Source organism: Scleropages formosus, chromosome 7 (genome assembly GCF_900964775.1).
Source record: "Scleropages formosus chromosome 7, fSclFor1.1, whole genome shotgun sequence".
Taxonomy (NCBI): Eukaryota; Metazoa; Chordata; class Actinopteri; order Osteoglossiformes; family Osteoglossidae; genus Scleropages; species Scleropages formosus.
In genome coordinates this window covers 25,695,380-25,717,853 of record NC_041812.1, presented here as the reverse complement: position 1 = coordinate 25,717,853, position 22,474 = coordinate 25,695,380, and the positions used below count along the sequence as shown (strand labels likewise).

Below are 22,474 nucleotides of genomic sequence, written 5' to 3'. Positions count from 1 at the left end.
GTCTTGTTACTTTTTGGTTTGTTGCCTAAAATACAAATAATTGCAGAAGTATAGTGCCTTTATTTTGTTGTAGTATACACATAAAAATGACCACAAATTTACTGTTTCTGTATAATTTCAGCGATGTATTATTATATGCTGCGGTATTGGATAATGACTAATCGGGGGTTCGAACCCATGCAGTATTTAAATAGATAAGTGGTTAAGAACACACAAAGAAAACGCATTTTTGAGTCGGGACAGTTTGTGTAATTGTTATTGTATTATCGTCGTTTTTTTCTTCGTGATCATTGAAAGGAATATTTAAAAGCCTCTTGTAATTCGTTCGCTTTTTTATTTCGCATTCGCGTTTTCAAACTGCAAATATTTCTTTCAGCTCCGAATCATGTAGACTTTCGGCGTACATTTTAATTTTTTTTTTTTTTTTTTTTTCCCCCGAAAAGATTTTGTGCGTCTTAAAGCGGTAAGATAAAACTGTGGAAAAATCGGGAAATATGTATTATTATTTGATGAAAAAATGCGACGATTACAATATTGCAGCGGCGAGCGCAACCGAACGCAGCGGTTTAAAAGACGGACGAGGAAGAATATCGATATAATCGATAATGTAATTAAAGATTCCGAGCGCTGACGATGAATTGGACGATATCCATAAAAAGCTTTTTTAATGACTGCGGCCCATCTACATTACATGACTAATCTGATCATTAACGGAACCTTCGACACGAAAAGCTTGTATTATTTTCTTAATGCAAATGTACATGATAAAATAGAGGAGGACAAAGGCGCGAGTGAAGGGCCATTAAACGCATCACAAAAAGAGAATTAACATAGCGAACAATGGCCAGATTAGGCCTTCTGGGCATTATATGTCACCACGATGAAAGAAACGTTGCTCTGCTTTTCACGTGGCATCTTTTAAACGCGATCACTTTAAAATAAACCAGATAAAAATGTCTTTTTTTTTTTTTTTTTTTTTTTTTTAAATGAACACCAAGCACACATCATTTTCTTTTGCAAAACTGGTGTATTTGATTATTAGAGTAGGGAAGTACAGCATAGTAGATGTTAGTAGGTATTAAAATTTTGAGAAACTGGACCCAGAAACATCTTCCAACTTTCCAAGAAAGTGCATGTAACAGTCCAAGTGTTCTTAAACATTATATCTATGTATGTATATATGTACACAAGCCCAGACACATTTACACATTTATAAAAACAAATACTTTTACCCCCTTGGTCAAGATGGACTTTGTCTTCTAACGACTTTATGTACATTACTTATGCAATTTGTTGCTGACAGTATTTACAAAACCATCTACACTTGTTTGCATGTGATCTTAATGGAGATGCAAAACATAGCAGCAATGTGGGAATTCTGTATTATATGCCCATGAAAGATACTTACATTTTTTTTTTCCATTCTTCTTGAGGTCAAACAATTAGGACAACTGTTTTCATAAAAAGCTCTCTTCTAAAAGCAGTTTTGCATTAACCTTTAACCCCACTTCCCCCCTCCCAAAAGGCAAAAAGTTAAAACACAATGCAAACATCTCTTAAAACAATTTGAGGCCCCAGCTCAGCCAAACTCCTTGAGCATGTAACTTTTAAACAAATTCAAATTCATAGTCATATAGCTTTTTATTACTGACCCAAAATGTTTGGTCAGTAAAAACAGAAAAGTCAAGTTGCAGACATGCTTTAACTTTGTTTCTAGAATTAAAGAACAAATACTTACGGGACCAGTAAGGGACGAGATGAAGAAAAACAAAAGAAATAGCAGCCATACAGAAACAATACAGGTTAGAAAAAAAAGATGATAAAAGTTACTTGTCTGCAATGTATATATTTTCTGTGAAGGAAAAAAAAATGTTATACAGCTGAATGGATCACAGAAACATACACTATTTACAGCATTTGTATTTTAGTTTGTTTATTAAAGTTCTAATGCATTACATGGACATCAAAGATTATGTAGGTATAACAAACATACTACATATAAAATAACTTAATGTCAAGGTAATGTATCCTATATTGACGAATCTGGAAACGGTGAGTCAACATAACACTGAAATCCCTCATACAAATCCACTCAGGTCATAGAAAAAGAAAATGAAGAAAAAAGGTTAATGCTTCCACTTGATTTCAAGCAACAGTACAGTCACTAATAAATAAGTTCCTTAAAACCATAACATGTTGTACATTGTACAAATAGTTAACAATAACATTGTACATTGTACAAAAAACAAATGTAGCATTTTAGTTTCCAAAGTAAAACCAGCTGCTCTCCATTGTGATTTTCTCCCATACAGGTGTTCATATATTTGTCTGGGGCCTGTTGTTCAGAGCAGTTCTAGTTAGTGACAATCTCTTTATTGTCCTCCATGAACCTCGAGAATCGAAAGTGGCCCGTGTTCTCTGCATTTGTCATCTTCTCTAGCCCAGCGAGAGCAGCGTTAGGCTCCATGCCGTGCAACTTCTCCAGGTTTCCCGTCAAGCCTACAATGGGCGAGTTGCCCCCGTTTCCAATGCTGCTGGACAGGGGTGCGAGGCCCCCATTTTGGATGACGGAGATCTCGTTGGTTTTCATGGCCAAGCCATTGGAGAATACTGCTGTGTATTGATTCCAGAAGCCTCCTGGGTCCCCGTTGCCAGCCCGAGTTGCAATGTCCTTTTGGAAAATCTCAGGAAATTTGATAGGGTTGGTCCCCAGGAAGGCCATAGGGCCGTCCACAGAGAGCCTTCGACCACGCCTGGCAGGTGCACTGTTCCACATGTGTGTTCCCATATGGACCTGTGAATATAACAGGAGAATGGAATAAAATATTAGAAACAGGCAACAAGAGCAGGCCAAATTGCTTGTTTTCTTCCTTGTTACATACTTACTATAATATGACCCAAGATAGTAACTATAGCTCATTTGAACACTGGAGTTCTAACATTTTTAAAAGTCATGAAGAAAAACACAATAGTCCACTGATGGAAACTGATTCAGCCATACTTCAGAATGCATGGAAAGTATAGTTTGGTTAAAATTGTGATGCCTACTCCACTGTTATTTTTGAACCATACATGTTGTCCCCGCCCCACACAGGGACAGTCATGTATTTACACTGTGATTGCTATGATGGAATGGATTCGGCTGATAATGACTACATTCTCTCTGAAGAGGTGCAAGGATGGACTACAAAACTATTACAAATTCTTATAGAAAACAGCGGTTTGTATTCCTTCTCCGGAATTAAGCACGCTTCAGTAACTGAGCAATCGCAGACAACTAAGAATCAACAAAATTCATACAAGGTTGTGAATCTGGGAAAATTCCAAACAGGTACAATTTCATAGCAATAAAGTAACAAGTATCAGATTTTGTAAGTAAAAGAACATTTTGACTGCGGTTGTTCCTTAAAACTGCTGAAAGCTCTGAACTAAAGTTATATTTGCTGTACTCTACTTAAATACTGTTTGATGTATTATATCTGAATATTCGTGCATTGCTGTGCATTTGGAATAAAATTCAATACAATGTGAGATCATAAAAGACTTAATAAAATGCAAAATACCACTCAACAAATAAACAAGATCTAACCTTGAGATTGCCTTTAGTAGTGAAGGCCCTGCCACAAATGGTACAAGCAAAGGGCTTCTCTCCAGTGTGTGTTCGCTCATGGATCTGCAAGGCACTGGAGGAGGAGAACATCTTCCCACAGGTGTTGCAGTAGTGCTGCTTGGGTGTTCTACGAGGTGGAGCAGAGGGCAAGACGGGAGACGTGGCAGCCGAGGAGTTCATGAGGCCACCTGTGGGATCTTTGCTATCCTGGTATGAGCCTTGCAGGTGGCCGTTGATCTCGGTCTTGATCATGGATGACAGTGAGCTAACGGGAAGAATGGATGGGCTGGGGCTGGGTGTGAGGCTGGGATTGGATGGCTCAAAGAGCTGGGATGGCAGATCTCGCATCTGGTGGGTGAGCATATGCTGCTTGAGGTTCCCCTTGGTGGAGAAGCCACGGTTACAGGCTGTGCAAATAAATGGTCTCTCTTTGGTATGGCTTCTGTAATGGATGTCCAAGGCACTCTGACAAGCAAATGTCTTGCCACAGATGTCACACACTGTGTTCTTGAGGGTGCCCCGCTCACGGAAGGGGAAGAGCATACTCAGAGGATCTTTTGGTGGGTTGCAAAATGTCAGGTCCAGCGCTCCAACATTGGAAACCTGCATGAGACCTGAAGTGGGGTTTTCCAACAATACGGCTCTGTGCTGCTTTTCCTCAAAGCTGGGGGATGTGTGGGGCATGGGAGCTCCACTTGTAGGAGAGGGTGCCTGCATAGAAGAGGTAGATTCAGAGATAGCTGGACTCCCTGTGCTTTGGCTCTCGATGTCCTCTCCGATGGATGACGAGTCATTGGTGCGGCAGTCACCCTCCATTGAGCCACTCTCCAGTGATTTTAACTTACTGGCCGGAAACTCCTCACTGAAACACTGATTGAATTTTCTTTTCTGGTTCTCCGGACTGCTTGGCCTTCCCTTTATCTCTGGTGGTACGGGTGAGGAACACAAGCTCTCCTGGGAGGCATCAGTAGATTTGGGTGTATCAGGGATTCCATTATCGGGGCCGTCCTCCATGTTCTCGTCGGAGAGGTTTTCTATGTCATCTAAATTTTTCTCCTCAAATGACCCAGTATCAGACTCCATGGATTCAGCGTAATTGTCTGGCAGAGGCGTGTTGGGAATCTGCCCTCCCATGTGCATACGAATGTGTTGCTGCAAGACAACAGCGTTAGTGAACTTCTTCTGACAGATGGGACATGAATGCTGGACCCTCAGCGGAGGCATGGCACGATGGACACTGTAGTGTGTTTTCAGGTTGCCCTTGGTGGTGAACGCTCGGCCACACACCTTGCACTTAAAGGGCCTCTCTCCTGTGTGTGTGCGATAGTGCATCTTCAGGGCACTCTGACAACTGAGCACCCGGTGGCAGATCACACACTCATTTGGGTCCGTCACCTTTTTGTCAATGTTCTCAACCAGCTGTTGGAGCTTGGAGGTTTCAGATGCTTGCATTGGGTCAAGGAGGCATCCAAAGGGAAATTTAGCCTTAAACTGTTCTGACATGAGAGGCAATAGTGGATTGGTGGTAACGGGGGGACTATTAGAAGACGCACACTCTACAGCACTCTCAGCAGCACAACTTAAACCTGTAAAGAAGCTGAAAGTCTGGTTGTTCTCTTTAGTTTTATCATTTGAGGTAGGCGAAGTGCCACCACCGCCTTCTTCCAATACGCTGTCATTAACTTTTACCGTTTCCTCAGTGGCTCCTGAGTCACTTTTAACAGGACTGGAAGGCCTGGTTATAGCGATAGAGTGATTCTCTTCCTTTTTGATGTAAGGTGGCAAGCATGGGATTGTTGGTGGGAGCAACAGCCCTACCGAAGTAGTCAAAGTGGAGAGAACAGGTTTACTGTCTAGCCAACTAGTGACTGGTTTCTCTGGGGGCATGGACATGCCATAAGGGATGCCAGAACTTGTTGGAATATTATCTAAATGCTCGGGAACCGGGTAGGGATTCATTTGGATGTGGGGATACTTTTCTTTATGCCTCTGGAAGTGAACTTTCAAGTTCCCGCGTGTGGAGAAACGATTCCCACAGATGTTGCATTTGTACGGCCTCTCTCCGGTGTGAGACCGCAGGTGGATCTGCAAGGCACTGTCACTCCCAAACACCTTGGCACAAAACCTGCACTTGTGTTTGAAGAAGGCCTCCTCCGAGTTGCCTTTGGCCTCAAAAGTAGTACTGCTGGAGGGCTTGCTTTTCCTCTGCTGAGCTATAGCAGCCAAAGAATTCAGGTCTTCTACTGCTGTGCCAACGCTGGCTAGAGAGCTGGGGAACAAAGGGTTACCAGGAGGCGGCTGAGGTAGAAGTGGGTTTGCCGCAGAGTTCAACAAGCTACCTATGCCAAAGGCTCGGGTGGATGCATTTGCTAACAACGGGGTGTTGAGCTGCGGGTGTGTGGGCTGTTTGTCAGGTGGATGTGTGCTCAGAGGTGATGCTGCCAGCATACCGGTGCCCGGGGATGAGTTGCTGCCAGGGGGCACGCTACTGTTACCAAGGTTGCTTTCAGGTAGCTGTGCTGCTGCTGCTGCAGCCATTTGTTTCAAACTGCCAATACTAGCAGACTGGCTGGCCAAGCTCTGAGCTAACCCTGCAGCGGCAGCCAACTGCTGTGAGAGATGAGAGCTGAGGGCAGTGAGCGGGTTAGCAGGTGTCCGTGTTGCATCCTGCGACGAGGCAGGGGGTATAGGTGTCTCGGGTGTACGTGAGGCCAGCAGTAAAATCTGGTGGCGGATTTGCTCAATTAATTGCAGCTGGTGGATCTGCTGCTGCTGCAACGCCAGGAGCTGCTCCATCAGGGCTGGCACGGCTACCTTGGGGCTGCTGCGGGAGCGGGTCTCTTGGGAGAACTGGGCCACTGCCACCTTTGTGCTCTGCAGGTTTTCAATGATAACGTTGCTGTTGATCACTGAGAAGTTACTCATTTCAGCCATGCTGCCTAACTGAAGAAGAGGTGTGGGTGCAGCTGGGGTGCCAGCAATGTGGCCTGCAAGGTCGCTGACCCCACTGTTGTCACTGATGGAGCAGCTACTCCCATCACTGCTGCTGTGATCTCCAGCACTGCCATGATTGCTGTGCATACTGGAAGGATCCACATCCATCGACTCCTCTTTGGCAAGCACATCATGCTCCAAAGGGTCGCCACACTCAGCTTGATCTCCGTTATTAGCCACGTCAATCATGTGCTCATCTGGATTAGTGGATGGCGAGTTTGGTGAGAACGCTTCAGGAGATGCTGGGTTCTCGTCCACTATTAAAACCAATTGATTCTTAGTGCAACTCTTCTGGTGCCGTTTCAGATCTGATAGTTCAAAGAACTCTGCACAACAGCAGCTACAAATGTGGGCATCAGAGTCCTTACTAACAGGATTTTCTAAGCAGGGTTCAGCATCTCCTGCAAAACACAGTGAAGAAAACAGCATTAGTCCCTAGAAAAGTACTGGAGCTGAAGCAGCTTTTGCAGCTTAAATTCTTTTGTTAGTCTACCATAAGCCTGTTTTATACTTAGGTTACATTCCCTGAAGATGGAGGGAAAAAAAAAATAAAAGTTAAATATTCCACTGCGAGAAAAAGTCTTAAAGTCAATATAACTTCTCAAGCACTGCTTTAAAAAAAAAAAAAAAAATAGAAAAAGATCTTTCAAGACATGTCAATTTCATCAGTCCAGTCATTTTAGATAATCATTTTTCTTCTGATAATCCATCAAACACAACATGCTATGAAGTGCAGACACTGGGATTCCATAAAAAAAGTATTGATTTCTAATTTTTCATAGGCTTCATTTTCTACTGCCCAGTGAGTACAAAACAGTCATTCGAAGGATTCGTTAAGATTTCAAGATGCTGTCATCTTTGTTGATTTTCAGCAACCTTCAAATTCATACTAGTTACTAAACTAATTTGTAAGCACTCAGCCTGCAGTCAGAGATTGACAAGAGCAAAAGCCCTTGGCTACAAAAGGTAGCCACAACACCAAAACGATGCGTTTAACAGCTGGGTTCAGCTGTCACCTTAGCAACATTGGACACCAAACCTGTAATTATATTTCTTTTGACTTGTCAAAATTCACTGAAGTCATTAAACAAGTCTACAAATCCTAAAAAATATGCACATTTTAGTGTTTAAATGTTAAGAGAAATGAAGGAAAAAAGGTGAATTTTAATTTCTTCTTAAAATACACACATACTTCAATGCTCACAATTAAATTGTAGAATGCGGTTTGGTTTTGTATTTCATAAACAACTTCTTCAAAAGCCTCAAACAAGGAACATGCTCAGTGATGGAAAAGTAAACTCTCTCATCAGAAACAAGTTCCATCATCAGCAACCACTTGACCAGTGCTGGGTGGTGGTCTGATGGGTGTCCCAGAAGCAGAGGGTTTCTTGAGGCAGTGTGCACCCTGGATGGAACACCAGTCCATTGTGGGGTAATCCCACACACACCAATCATTTTGTATTTATTTCAAAGAAAAACAAATTGCGATGACCGCATAAACTCTGTGACATATTGCTTCCACCGGTATACCATTGGTCTTTTAAAATATGGCGATTTAAAAAACGGCTTTAGAAAGTGACTTCCTACAAATCCTTCCATGGCCTTTATTGTCTCTTAGGATCTGCATGAGGATTTGTCTGCAAATTCAAAAAAAATGTTCTGTTTCTGGCCCAGTGCTGTTTAGAAAAAGCAGAATGGGAATCTATTGTTTGCACGGTAGGGTCCGCTAGCACATTGTTGCCTGACTGTCTCAGCAGCCGCCGAAAGCAGATCTTGTTTAATTCTGGGATTATCTTCCTCAATGTTTCCCTGCACTAAAACATCAGGCAACACAAAGTTGCCATGACAGTAAAAACCCAGCCTCGCACCACCAAATCATGCGCACAGGAGTAGGCAACTTTTAAATATTACCAATCCCTGCTTAAACCAGCTGGATGTGAAAGAGGTTTAATGCGAACAGATGAGAGATGCGCTGGTTTGCTGCAAAACCCCACTTTGTCACCGAATACGACGACATAAACTAAATTAAAACAAAACTGAAATACAGGAAACAGGCACACAAAAGTACCAACACACACTGACAAATTCATTATTATATTCATTATAAATGATTGGTTCATTAAAACTGAACTATAAAGTTTATATTTTGAGATGGTTTTCCTGAGAAAGATAAAAATGAATTTTAATTCTAAATATGGATGTAAAAAGTTACTTGTACCAGGGAACTGATTAAGTAATATGGTGAAAAAACATAAAAAGGATTATCAATTAGCTTCTTCAATTTATGCTACAGTAAGAAACAATAAAAATATTTTAAAATCTGTTTTAATGTAACAATATGTAGTAAATTTACATTGTAGAAGTTATAAAAAATGTGAAAAGAATGCTTTAAAATAAACTTTTACTCAGAGAAAGTACAAATTTACATAGTGTAGAAAGACACAAAAATTAAAAACACTCCCCTCAAAAAAAATTAACAGTACAAGCACAACAAATGACTTATTGCCATATTCTGCTGAAATGTTGTTTGCACAGGGCCAAGAGCTCAAAACCAACTTGCAATGAAACACATACAAAAAGACACTGAAAAACTGAGATTTATTTGGCCAATTCAGTCTTGTGTGCGTTTGTGAGAAATTCCTAACTGAACAACCCGGCAACCACAAAGGAAAAACAGTCTAATATGACATAGCCAAGAGTACATTTCTTAATTATTCCAAAGGACAGAATACACAGAAATAATTTACACAGCAGTACAAGCACATCCTGGTTGGTTCTTTTCTTATGTTATTCTTACTTTAGCACATTTTAGATGTGGTTTCAACATAACACAAGAAAGGACACTTGGGAACAATTTTGTAAACCTCCACTACAGTACTTCCTGAGTACTACCATGTCTAAATAAAGTATAAACATGAATCTAACACTAACAAAACCAAAAATATCTAGATCTCATTGAGTAGTATATTTTAAAACAATACAAAAAAAGAACACGCAGTTTGAAAATGTCCCTTTGTTGCTAATGGAGTATTTTGTGCAGCAGTATTTAAATAAATGCCGACAATTGTGACGCCAAAGAAATGAATGAAACTGTTGTTCTCAGTTCCTCAATTCAAGACATTCTGAGCCCAGTTGTCCCAAAAACGCAGACCACTTTCTTTACGTTGCAGACTTCGGAGAAACAACTGTGGAAATGGCATTCACGAACATGGGCTGAAATTCGGTGAGAAATTATTTTAGAAAGTAAATATTGGCTATTTGCGTGTCATTCAGCAGCTTTCTTTAGCAAGATAACTTAATATAGTGTGTTCTTTAGGGAAAACTTTGGCCGTATGGCCTTTTCTTGAAAAATGTATGTTCATTCGAAAATGTAGTCAACTTGAGGAAACCCGTTTCAAAATTGTAGGAAAATTTACAAACATTGGGAACAGTTTTTGCTCCACTGACCAAAAAAAAAATAAAAAAATAAAAAAACTGCACCAAGTCGCATCCCTCAGCCTTTCAGTGGATGTAAAGACACCGAACAAGCACACAATACTCATGTGATGATAAATCAAGGTCCTGAAACCACACGATCACACCAGTTTAAAGACAACATCCAGAAAGGCATGAGACAACATTTGTGGAGAGGCTTGCGCCCAAACAGTGCAGTAATAATCCAAATCAGAAATAAAAGTACACGTCTTAAAACGTCCTACTTTATTCTGCAACACCGGCACAGTGTGACTGCCACTAAGCTTAAGGAAAGTCTTCCACGTCTTCGCCACTCCGGCTCTCAGGTAGAACTGATAACGCCTCTAGATGGGGGTCACATTAAAGCCGTCCTTAGCCTGGAAGAGATGCGGATCTCGCCAGCTTTTGGGAGCCATTTGGAGAGTAATCACGTATAAAGCAGAGGGGAAGAAGACAACGGAGCCAAGGACTACTACGAATTTCTCTAAGGCTAAAGACAAGCTGAATAATGGAAGAGCGAGAAGTATGTAAACCTCTGCTGTTAGCAGGGTAAAATATCAGAAGGGAGTCACTCTATCAAATGCCTCTCTTTTTTGGGGGGGGTGGCTACTCGGTGGACGCAAAGCAGTATGGGGCAGAAGAAGGATCGGCGTTCGGACAAGGCCTCCTCTCAAACAAAGCGTGGATTGCCACAAAGCTACCCTCGACACTGAACCCCCGGGGTTAACAAGCTGGCGAAAGAGCGCCCGCCGTCGCCCTGCACTCCTACCGCCCTTCCTGAAGGAAGCCTGGCAAAGGTTAAAACAGCAAAGGGGCAACGGCTGAGCTCCTGGGATGAGGAGAGAGGCGACGAGTCACCCCACACACACACCACTCCACTCGCACACGGGCCCAAGCTGGGACCAGTACCATCATCACTACAAATCCACCGCAACACGCAAAGTTTTCTCCCATTTCCCCCGAAACAAGCTCTCGCAGAACGTCGCCCTCAACCATGGACATCGACCACACTGCGTGCATCATTCTCCATATCCAAAACACTTGTTACTGGGCACCAAGTTACTCAAGTGTTCATTGCCTCGATGTATGACTGTTAATAACTAATATTACTATAAGCGCTGCACTTTCGCTAACTGAATAAATCACGCATGCCTGCTTGTTGCTGTCCGACTTTGCAGCTCCAAGTCTGCTGACGGACAGTTAGAAGTAAGGCCATTGTACACATTATCGAATTGGAGGGAAAAATGTTAGAGGCATGACAGCTACAGTATGTTCCAGGGACACACTTGCTTTTGAAGTGATCTAGAGGGAGCAGCACAATCCAGAAGCTGCACATTAAAGACAAAATATCAGTTTTCCTGCTCAATCAGTGTCACTTAACTCACGAATGATGTGCAAAGGGATCCTGATAAGAGTCGCAGCTCATATTTGCACAGGGTCACTAAAAAATAAAAAAAAAAAATTAATAGAGAGCGAGCACTCCTCTAGTACTTTTACACTGCAAACGTGTCATTTCGTACAACATTTTTGACCAAAAAAAAAAAAAAAAAAAAAAAAGTACAATGACAGTTTTGGTGTTCAAAACAAAACAGGGTTACTTCACCCGAAGCCTTTTTCGTATGTGAAAGTGATACTGCGATATACACCAATATCTGGTAAAAATGTACAAATCGTTATTGTGCAAAAAAAAAAAGTTAAAGAAATTAGTAGTCTATAATTTAATAACAGTACAATTTACGGGCCTCCTCATACTTTTACGGACACAAACAGCATTTATTTGACTTCATTTTATTGAACGCAAAGCTAAAGTTAAAAGTAACACATAAATTAGGCTGAGAAAACGCGTTTAAGCTTATTTTTCGTTAAGAAGTCCTACAGTACAATCTCTCCAAAATCCCGTCTTCTCAGTGTCTTGCATTTCGTAATTTCTTTATGTACAGAGAAACTAACCCGTTTCACTTCATAGTACTAAGTTCCAGCAAGTTCCGTGATGATTATTAAGTAGTATGTTGTATAGTTCTGAAAGAACAGTTAGCAGCAAAAAAAAAAAAAAGAAAATAAAAAAAAAGATTTCAGTCGTGGAAACACACAGTGCGGGGCTTTTTTGTGTCAGTCTTCACACTGATCGAATAGTGAGGATGTGTCACACACACCTCGATGAGGACAACAATGCAAACACACACACACACACACACACACACACGAAAGGTGACTTTTGGGGTGAGAAGTGTAAAAAGGTGTAACAGTCCATGAGGAGAGGAGAGGAATGGAGAGCCAGACCCAAAAGTAACCCCACTTTTACTGTGTTTCACCTGTACATGATGCGTACAGCGATGAGAAACTTGAAGCTCAACTTTAACATCTTACTTTAACAGTACATTAGACACAAAAAGGCGCCGTTTAAAAAAAAAAAAAAAAAACACAACAACAACAACCTTAAATATTTCATCTATCAACTAATTGGAAAAAGGTAAGACTTGGCGGCCTGATCTGATGAGGTTAAAAGAACAAGAAAAGAATCGTATTTCACTGTTTTAGAGAGGGAAAAAAAGTATACTATATATATTATATACACACACACACGGAGTTTCAGTGGTGATGCCACTTCAGGCTCTCATCTCATTTTCTCACCATTTCAAATCACACTTTCTGCACCCGATCCTGTTTCTTACGAAAGGCAGTTCAACACTGAATGATCGGATCGATCAAGAACAAAAATATTATTATTAATAAAAATAATAATAATAATAATTATTATTATTATTATTATTCTCCGACCTGTCAAAATTAGTAGAAATATTCTTTCTTTTCTGGATAGCACTTCAGAGGTATAATGCGGTGCTGCTTTGGTTGGACTCTTTCCTGCCCGTATAAAAATCACAGCCCGACACTCACCTTCCAGGAAAAACTACACTTTTATTCACTTGAGAGGCGAGTATGAACGAATCGGTACCACGCAGACCAAAGTCGTGTATCATTTTACATAGCGGCGCATCACTTTTTGATAATTAATTCGTTGCTGGTTGAAAAAGGACACGTAATGTGTGGAAAGGAGGCGGTGTGTGAACTACAGCTGACGCCGGCGAACAAGCCCAAGAGCCTAAAAAAAACCACCTCCGTTGTGTTTACGAGGTTGCACTCGTTATATCACAAGTGAGTTTTTTTTTTCCCTCCCAGGATAAAGTGAAATCCCCATCTTTGCGATGTATGAAAACTTTGTTGAAGCTCGAGACTCTCCAACTAGTCATAAGAGCGCAAACACTGAGCGCCGCGCGGTGCTGCACGGAACACAAAGTTCACGTAAACTTACACGTGAACACACACACACACACACACACACACTGGCCTTATAGTTGTGTCTGTAATTCCACATAATGAATCAAAGAAATAAGAAATGCAATGATACGCAAGTTAAGCGTGCAACGTTCTATTTGTAGCAGCCTATAATAAAAAAAAGTGCGCCTCGGAAACACGCTTTTTTTCGTTTTAGCCCTAGGCTTTGGTCCGAGCAGCGCTTTCGGGAAGTTATGTGAGCGTCAGGGCAGGAGAGCTTCCCAAGACACGGGAAAGGAGCAGAACTCGAAGGAGAAAGGCAGAGCTCCGCGCAAGTCCAAGCGCTCCGTTTAAACTTAGTGTGCGCGTCTCAGTGAAGCGCGCCGCGCTGCGCTGCGCTGCGCTGCGGACTCTCGCTCACTCACCGGCGCTCCCGGACGAGGCCACTCCGGGGTCCGACTGGAAGTGCTGGGGCTTCGCCTGCTTCCTCCGCGACATGCTGGTTCACTCATCAGCCGGGACAGAATTTAGAGAAAAAAAAAAAAATAATATCACCAGAAACCGTGTGGGAATCACGGAAATGGAGTCCATCCGCCGCGCATGTGTCCCGCTGTAATTATGATTATCAATAGGCTTCTCTATTAATCATAGATGGTGGGAGGGGGGTCTCTGGAAGGCGATTGGCACGCGGCCAGACCCGTATTCTAATGAGGCTCTTTAATCAATTAGCTCCTGATTTGCTGGGGACTCCTGTCTCTCTCCGCTCTCGCACCCAATGGTGGATCCGTGGGGGAGGCTGGATCTCCCACTGCTTCACACTCTTTAACCCTTGTGCCCAGCCTACCGCTGCTGCCACTGTCCGGTGCGCCACTTGTGCCTGTTAACCCTTCATTACCCAGCAGCAGAGTGCGAAGAGCGGGCTACAGCGAGACGCGACGAGCGAGCCCCCCGTGGCCCCAGCGGCGCGGCTCGGCTCCGCACATCCCTCGGCTCGCCTCGCCTCGCCTCGCCTCGCCTTGCCTTTCCCTAAGCTCCGCGGACACGAGGAGACACCGCTCCTTCCTGCGCTGCGCTCCGATCTCCCACGAGTGGAATGTGCGCACGCACGGGTCACCGGGCTTCGGGGCTCCGAAGAAAGTGCAGAAAATCCCAGCGAGAGTCGTCTGATCACCGTCCCACCGTGAAGCCCACAGCACGCAGTGTATTCCGACAACAAACAAACTTTAAGGGCCCCACGCAACTCCGTGGAAAATGTGGAGCCCAACCCACCTGAGATACCATTGGCCACCGGGCTGTTCTATCACACAGGGTGTGTGTGTGTGTGTGTGTGTGTGTGTGAGCGTGAGCGTGGCTGTGAGTCGTGACAGTGACACAGGTCGCGGGAAGGGAACATATTTCACGTGACTTGTGTAAAGTTTTTTTTTCTTTTCTTTTTTTTTTTAAGTCAAACACATTGTCAGAAAATTCACTTTAGTAAATTTTTTTGGTAGTGATTTGGGAAATATTGGTAAATACCTTTTGCTGCGAGTGCTTTTTGTACTTCTTGATGGGATGTTGCTTAACAACAGTGTGGGCTATTTTTTCTTTTTTTTTTTTTTTACAAAGAGGCAAGAAATTACACTTTGCAGTAAGAAGGTGGTACAGACGTAGTAAAAGCTGCGATTCTTAAGCCTTTAGAGAGGCTGTTGAAGGAGCTGTTCTATTATCGTGCCGAGAATGAAGTTGTCTCTCCTTTAGGATGATCACGGTCACTAACAATTCTCCGCTAACACACTAATAATAAAATCAAATAAAGGTACGCCATTCCTGTTTAAAACGTATTTTGTACAATTTGTCCCTATGGACTGAAGAAAACAAAAAAGGAAAACATCATGCAACAGTTACACAAATCCTAGTACCTACATGATTATAGCGCAAACATGTAATTTAAGGTATATTTTCACAGTCTGGGTTACAGAACATAAGGGAGATTTGCAAATCAGGTATTTTCTGAATTTAGTAAGGCTGCCATAACGTAAGAATGAGATATATATATAATTTGGTGTTCATAATAAAACAATTATGGACTGCGATGATAAAAGGAAATAAAAAGTAATAGGTGTCTGTTTTCTCAGCATTATTAATAAGGGCTGAGATGGGCCGGTTCAGGGTAAAAGTCCCTGGAGAAGCTGTACAAGTGTTGAGGATCCGGGCAGATTTATTATGTGGAAAAGACAAACGAAGCCATCAGCGGGGCTGATTTTGAAGAATGAAGATAATAACGGTTCTATAGGTGATTCCTCAGATGCCATTATTTTTCACTGAATATTTAAAAAGCAGCTGCAGGCGAGATGGATCTAGTGCTCTCCTGTGTCACATACCTACTTAGACAGTCTGATATTGACTTATTAAAGACAGGACAGAACCAAGTACACTTACGAACGACAATATAAATCAGGGTGGTTTTAAGTAATAATAATACTAATAATCCATGTATTATTTTTACAGTGTTGCAAACTGTTTTCAGTGTTAACTATTTGCGAAAATAAAAAAGATACATCAAGTGAACATGAGGAAATACACTTTTAAATTGCTGTCATTGTACCCCAAACACAAAACACAAGGCATGAATGATTCTTTGCAAATGAGAAATTATTTAAATTCCGAGAAAGTGCTACTTCGTGTTTGAAATAAGAACATGTGAATCATCTTAAATTATAGCACGCAATTCCTCGGGAGCAAAAAAAAAAAAAAAAAAAAAAAAAAGTGTCTATATATATATATATATATATATATGTTTTAAATGACATCACTGTGTTTAAAAGTACATTGTGAGAAATAAGCAGTGCAGTGCCGAGTGCTGAGCTGCTTGGAAAGAGCGGAGCGCAGCTGCTGGGGAGGAAGCGCTACATCCGCAGTGTCGCGGTGTCCGACAGTCCGGGGCCGCACGAATCAATGGTCACTTAATGGCTCTGAGCGCGCTGTGCGCCTGCGGACGGAGCCGAGCCCAACATAACTGACTCGAAGATGAGAGTGACAAACGAATAATAATAATAATAATAATAATAATAATAATAATGCACTTTGGCGACAAGAGTTAAAAACGTCAGGGACGCGATTAAATGGATAATTAAAGTTGTTAAACATATAAAACTTAAGTATGAATGTCAGCGATTGGACAAGTAAATATATGATGTAAAATACATGTAAAATTGATAGGGCAAGCGTTTGTAAAGCAAGAAGGGCCCAGTTGGGAGCTGTAGAAATGGCTGAGTCGTTTTCTCTCTCTCTCTCTCTCTCTCTCTCGCTCTCTCGCTCACACACACACACACACACACACACACACACACACACACACACTAATCAATAGTGTCGAAGGGTGTACTCCGTGTGCCACATCACTCACTGCCCTTCGCTCACAGACAGAACCTCATTATTGCTGAAAAATTCAGAATTCATTGCCCCCCCCCCGACCCCCACCATAATTACACTGAATGAGAAATATTGGGGTGGAAACAGTTCTGATACCCCACGTTGTTTCCAGTTACCGTCGTTACTGTTGTCATGAAACTGTCGCTGATACTTTACACCAAGTTCAATTAAAACGCCACATTATTACTCGGTGAACTTGCGCTAGGCCTGTTGTCTGCGAATAATGCAGATTAGGGCTTTCAGGTGGAAATTACGTAACTGCTAATTGCAATTACAATTGTGAAAATAATTGAGAGTGTTTAAAAGTGCACATTTATCTTTCGGAGATAATGTACATGTATTAAAGTTTAATGTAGGTTTCATTAATTGACTACTCTTCCAGCCCGTTAATTGCTCCGGGCACCGAGAGCGCGCCTCCCGCCGCCTCTCCAAATGCCCCTCTCCAAAAGCCCCTCTCCAAATGCCCACCCCCCATCCTCTCACTTCGCTGAGTGTTTAAGGCACCCCGTTTTACCTCTGCTCCTTCCCTGAGAGGGCAGCGAGATAAAGAAAGAGCTCTTTCAGGCGTGCAAGAGGTGCAAAACAAGAAGCCCGTAAGTTACAATAAGTAAAACAATTAACGAAAGTAATTCCCACACATATGTGACACGTGACGTGCAGCTGAAGTGCAAAGAAAAAAAAAAACAACAACAAAAAAAAAAAAAACCCAACGGTGTGATAGATAAAAACCATCTCTGCGACGCTACACCTTATAAAGACGGATAAAGTTTCTGCTGCCTTTATTAAGTTGTTGGGAAGGTTTTTCCTTCAGAGAGTGTAAAGCAGGGCCGTGCTCGAGCTCCGGTAAACTATGGTAAACTATTGCGCTGGAACATGATGATGATTGCAGTGCGAGGGAAGCGCGCGCAAACCCGCAGATGAGCGCGAGCCCTTTCTTTCCCAGAATTTTAACTGTATATTTCACACCTGCGCCGACTTCTACACATAAGGTTTACTGCACATAAAGGTTTGCCACACAGGGTGTAACTGCGCTCGTGTACCTATGCATAGAATACTCACTTTAATTGCCTTTAAACAAAAAAATCAGGGTGTAGAGATTATATTAAACAAAAAAAAAAAAAACATCTTTGGTGACATGCGTCTCGCCAATAAATTGTACTCTGCACAAATCAATTTTTTTTATTTTTAATTTCAATTGCTATTTTGAAAAATGAAAATCTTAAAAAGCACATAACCTGACTCATAAATGTAACATATAATTATATTTCAGTACAATATAATTGTACTGGCAGCATTAAAATGTACAACTTGCTGCTTCCTTGTGGAAAGAATGGTGATAATTAATGAAGAGACCAAACACGCCTTGCTTTCCGGCTTTCTCTTACCACTGGTGCTGGGCAGTAGGGCTCACTCTTCAGTTTCTGACAGCTTCTTGCAAAGTCATCACTTCAGCCCATATGTGTTTTCACTATATCTTTGGCCACAGCTACAGACTAAGTGAACACACACACACACACACAGACAAATAAACGGGTGTAACCGGGGAGCGAAGGATACGGGGAGGGTGTTTCTTTATACACGGTTTCGTTCTGTGTTTGTGTTTCCTTTGTATTTCACCGTGTTTGTTTGTGGCACCTTGTCTGACTCTGGCACTAAAGCACTGCTGCAGGCAGCTGTTGAAAGGACACACAAACAGGAGTGGGAGACACCAGCAAGCAGGAACTCCTGCTTGGCACTTTTCAGAAGAGGCCAGAGAGCGGGAGTTGGTGCCAGGTGGGGGGGGGGGGACGGCAGCAGGGAGGTGGAGGAGCGATGTGGCGGCAGTGCGAGAGCTCAGCATCATACAGATGACAAAACACTACAGATTCAAACACATATCCACATATCCATTAACTGCTCCAGCTACACGAGTTTGTACCATGAGAACTGAATTAATGCCAGACTGAGCGACAACTAGTGCAACTTCATAGGAAGTGGCTCTCGTTTTTTTCAGCATCTCCCGAGTGTGTTGCTCCCCCACCCCTTTTTCGTCTCCTGGTCATACTTTCTTCTTGTGACGCCGTAGTTTCCGAAGACCTTCTCATATTTCTAAAACGAATTCCCCTTTGATTGTGTCTGATTAAACAATGAAGATGGAATAATAAGAAACACGATGCCTCTAGATAGCAACAACTGGTGAGTTGTGTTTGAATCTTTCTGCAATTACGTTTACGTCTCTATGATTCTGATGAATGATAAATGACAGAGACACTTAGACCTGGCAACAGAGTCACATGTAGATGAAGGGGAAATTACACAGACAAAAAGCATTCAGTCTGCGGCAGACGCTGGGGAGGAAAACATCTTAAAGAAATCAGAGCAAAATGAGCAAAGTATTTAAGTGTTTATATGTATATACTGTAACAGAAAAGGAGAAAAATGTAACCTGTAAAATTCATATATACAACACATATTCAAGATTCAAGAGTTTATTGTCATATGTACAGTAAACAGTCTGCTACATCATAAAATGAATTTCTTACTCTGTGAATCCTCCCAGCAGCTTATGACACAAATTATAAAGACATAAGGGAGAAAAGACACAAGACATAAATTTCAAATTTACAAAATAAAATAACTATTAGTGCAAATGCAAGAAACAGCAGCTTATGAGATAGATTATAAAGACATAAGGAAAAAAGACACAAATTACAAATTTACAAAATAACTTTTATATATATATATAAATATATTAATGAATGCAAGTTTAAAGAGACGGCTGAGAGAGGGAAAAAATAAAAGGGAGAAAAAGTTGGTCAATAAAGTTTAACTGTGCAACCTGCTTTTTCCCAACACAAGATATAAAATGTTTATTGGCATCTGACAGAAAGGACTTCAGCTGAGTCCCGGACAGCTATTTGTAGCCAGCGCAAGTGTCCTGACTTGGTAATGGACCTGCTGTGGTTGAGTCGAGCTATTGATCTCCCACCCAAGGGGATGAAATGGGATGGCAGGAGATGCGACAGGAGGGGCTGCCTGTCATGGAGCAGGTCTGCAATGGACATGTGTTTCCAGTGGCAGCTGACACATCCTGCTAATGATCAGCAGCTCTGAAATAATGCAGGCCGTACAGTGTGGGAGAAGGGAAAATGTTCCCAATGTACGCACTATGCAAAAAAAGGTGAAATAATAAGAAAGCTTAAAAAAGGGTTAAAAAAAAATCAGCTGGAATATGATTCCTTAACACATTTGCCGTTTTGCAGTTTGTGTGAAAGTGAACATATATGGAAGTATGGATCGAGTACTTTCCACTCGGAGGGGGGAGTGTAAAAGCTGTAAACTTGTCACCACATTGACCGGCTAAAGCAAATTAAGGACTCAAGCTGGGAGGGGGCTGTACTGGTTGAAATAGTAGTGTCCCACAACGTGAACAGATGGCAACAAACTATAATTTATGTCCTTAATCCACTCCAATACTGCTTTTACATTTACTTTTGACTTCTTTTTTTAAAAAAAAAAACAGTATGGATTCCCTGCTTTTGTGGATAATTTGGGCAATGTTTTACACCGTATTTTGAAGCCTTATTTCGATAAGTCGTTGAATTAGAATTACCTACCTGAGCTTTTCCCCCCTGACCATATTTAGTTTTCGCATGAGTACATCTGACCGGGGTAGACAATATGTACTGTAACTATCCGGAACCGGTTTTCTTGTAGTCTCCTAAAAGCGGCAAAATGAACCTTAACTTGTTCCATAATTTAAAAAAAAAAAAAAAATGTTTCATGTCTGCAGTGTTTCTCTTTTTCAGACACAGGTCTCCTTTCACTGAAGTTTGCTTTTTTTAATCACTTCCTCTCCCATTCAACCCTTCCTCAGCCACCATTGCTCTACCATTGCCCAGAATACCCTGTGAATGAGACTGGTCTATTATCAGTTCTGACACTCAAACCAAGCTTTGTTTTGTCCAGATAGCTCTCAGCTCTCGTTAATATTCACGGAGAGAAGCCCAAGCTTCCACAAGGGAGCCGGGGTTCAAAAGCCCCCCCCCCAGCCCCCACCTTTCTGGAATGGCCAATTGTGGCCCTTCATTTGTAAACATGCTGGAGGGGTGGAACATCTCCCGACAAACATCCCTGGGGACGCGCCTCTTTGATTCCCTCATTCACAACCCGACACTGGAGTTAAACGGTTAACATGGAAGTGTGAGCAGCCAGGCCACACCACTGTTGGGTACACATGCTTTCCCAAGCACTGTCACTTTACAGAAAAGTGTTTGTGTGTCTGTTTGGTGGAGGGTGGGGAACTACAACTGTTTTTAAAATATGAGCCTAGATTTTCTCTTTTATTTAGAAGATGATGCATTAACTCAATGAAGTCTTTGCATACATGCACTTTGATAAAGTTGATAACTTATTGTGTAGTACCACAGTCCTTAAAGCAAAACTCAAGTTATACTGAGAAATACAAAGAAACATGAAATATGACAAGGCCTTGTATTTCAGAATATTTCAAAGCCTTCTCACCAATGTTAGGCACATTGCTAAAAATTCCAGTAGCACAACTCAACAGCATTTAATTGGATTTGCATTTTAATCACTACACTACTCTACATATCAGGAAGATGTAAACTATGGCTTCACTTGGCACGGAGTCCCAAAACTCACTGAAAGAGTATACTTAACTGGTGTAGCCAAGTATAGGACAAACTTTGCAAGACAAAAAAGCACTATGAGAAAATCCTTTGCATAGTGACGACAAAAAAATCAGAAATTGAGAAAAGTCACAGCTCTATGTATAGGTGCTTGAGGGTAAAATTTACAGTGTAACTGAAAATACATATGTAAATACAGCTTTAAGGAAAAGTAAAATGGGATGAAAGATGGTTCTTTAAGAATAAGGTACAGATACTGTGCCCTTTAATTCTAAATTTGTATTAAGCAAATATTAAGTTAAAGACTGCTCTGGAGTGATATTCAGTTTTTGATTAGATTAGTAAAATGTCTCTCGCCCTGACTGAAATGACCATGAGAATTCGGCCTAGTTTTAGTGAGACAGTCTTCTGACATTTTTTCAGAGTAATGAGCGGAATAATGAACAAAGAAAAGACAAAGACTTAATCAAACTACCTCAAGACAATCTCAGGATCTAAAGACACAGTGCAATGCATTTCTTGTATTCTCCTGCCCACCAAGACCCATTAATGTTCCAAAAACTAGTCTGAATGATAATGGAAGGAGATAACCTTCCATGACAAAAGATGCACTTCTTCTTTACTGCTCAATGAATTTACAATGCAGTGGCACAGCAGGTAGCTCATGGCCTGTGGGTTTGGACATTGGCTCAAATTAGCCCTTCCTGCTCTCCTTGCATTCCCTTGAGCTTCCTTCCACAGTCCAAAGACATATGATTCGGGTAAACTGGGGAATCTGAACTGCCCTTCACGTCTGAGTTACGCTGCTGTGTTGTGTTGATTGTCAGATTCCTGCATATGGTGAATCTAACATTCTATGTTGGCTTGGACAAAGGTGTTGGCTAAATATGAATGTCACATAAAAAAAATAGGGGTTCAGCGGTGGTGTCTTAGGTGGACTTATTAATTTACATTACATTTATTCATTTAGAAGATGCTTTTCTCCAAAGCGACGTACATTTCAGCAAAAATACAATTTGTGCATTACGTTAAGAGAGAGAGACATGGCTGCAGACATGTGACTCTTAAGTAAACCAAGTTTGCTACTATCCACTTGATGCAC

General features: G+C 41.7%; 1 protein-coding gene across 1 annotated transcript; it reads right to left on the bottom strand.

Moving 5' to 3' along the window:
• Positions 1-2,310: 2,310 nt before the first annotated feature.
• On the bottom strand, positions 2,311-14,201 carry LOC108926266 (sal-like protein 1). Its single transcript, XM_018738852.2, has 3 exons — positions 13,756-14,201; positions 3,590-7,005; positions 2,311-2,794 (listed from the first exon to the last, which is right to left on the bottom strand). Exons 1-3 carry the CDS (start codon positions 13,826-13,828, stop codon positions 2,354-2,356), a joined length of 3,930 nt encoding a protein of 1,309 aa, XP_018594368.2. The 5' UTR covers positions 13,829-14,201; the 3' UTR covers positions 2,311-2,353.
• Positions 14,202-22,474: the final 8,273 nt, after the last annotated feature.

What these genes read in the sequence shown, in the direction of transcription:
- LOC108926266 (XM_018738852.2), bottom strand. Translation starts at nt 13,828, where the DNA reads ATGTCGCGGAGGAAGCAGGCGAAGCCCCAGCACTTCCAGTCGGACCCC. An exon ending in GGCCTCGTCCGGGAGCGCCG is followed by an intron (nt 7,006 to 13,755) that starts GTGAGTGAGCGA and finishes TGTGTTTTGCAG; the next exon opens with GAGATGCTGAACCCTGCTTA. An exon ending in CTACTAAAGGCAATCTCAAG is followed by an intron (nt 2,795 to 3,589) that starts GTTAGATCTTGT and finishes TTATATTCACAG; the next exon opens with GTCCATATGGGAACACACAT.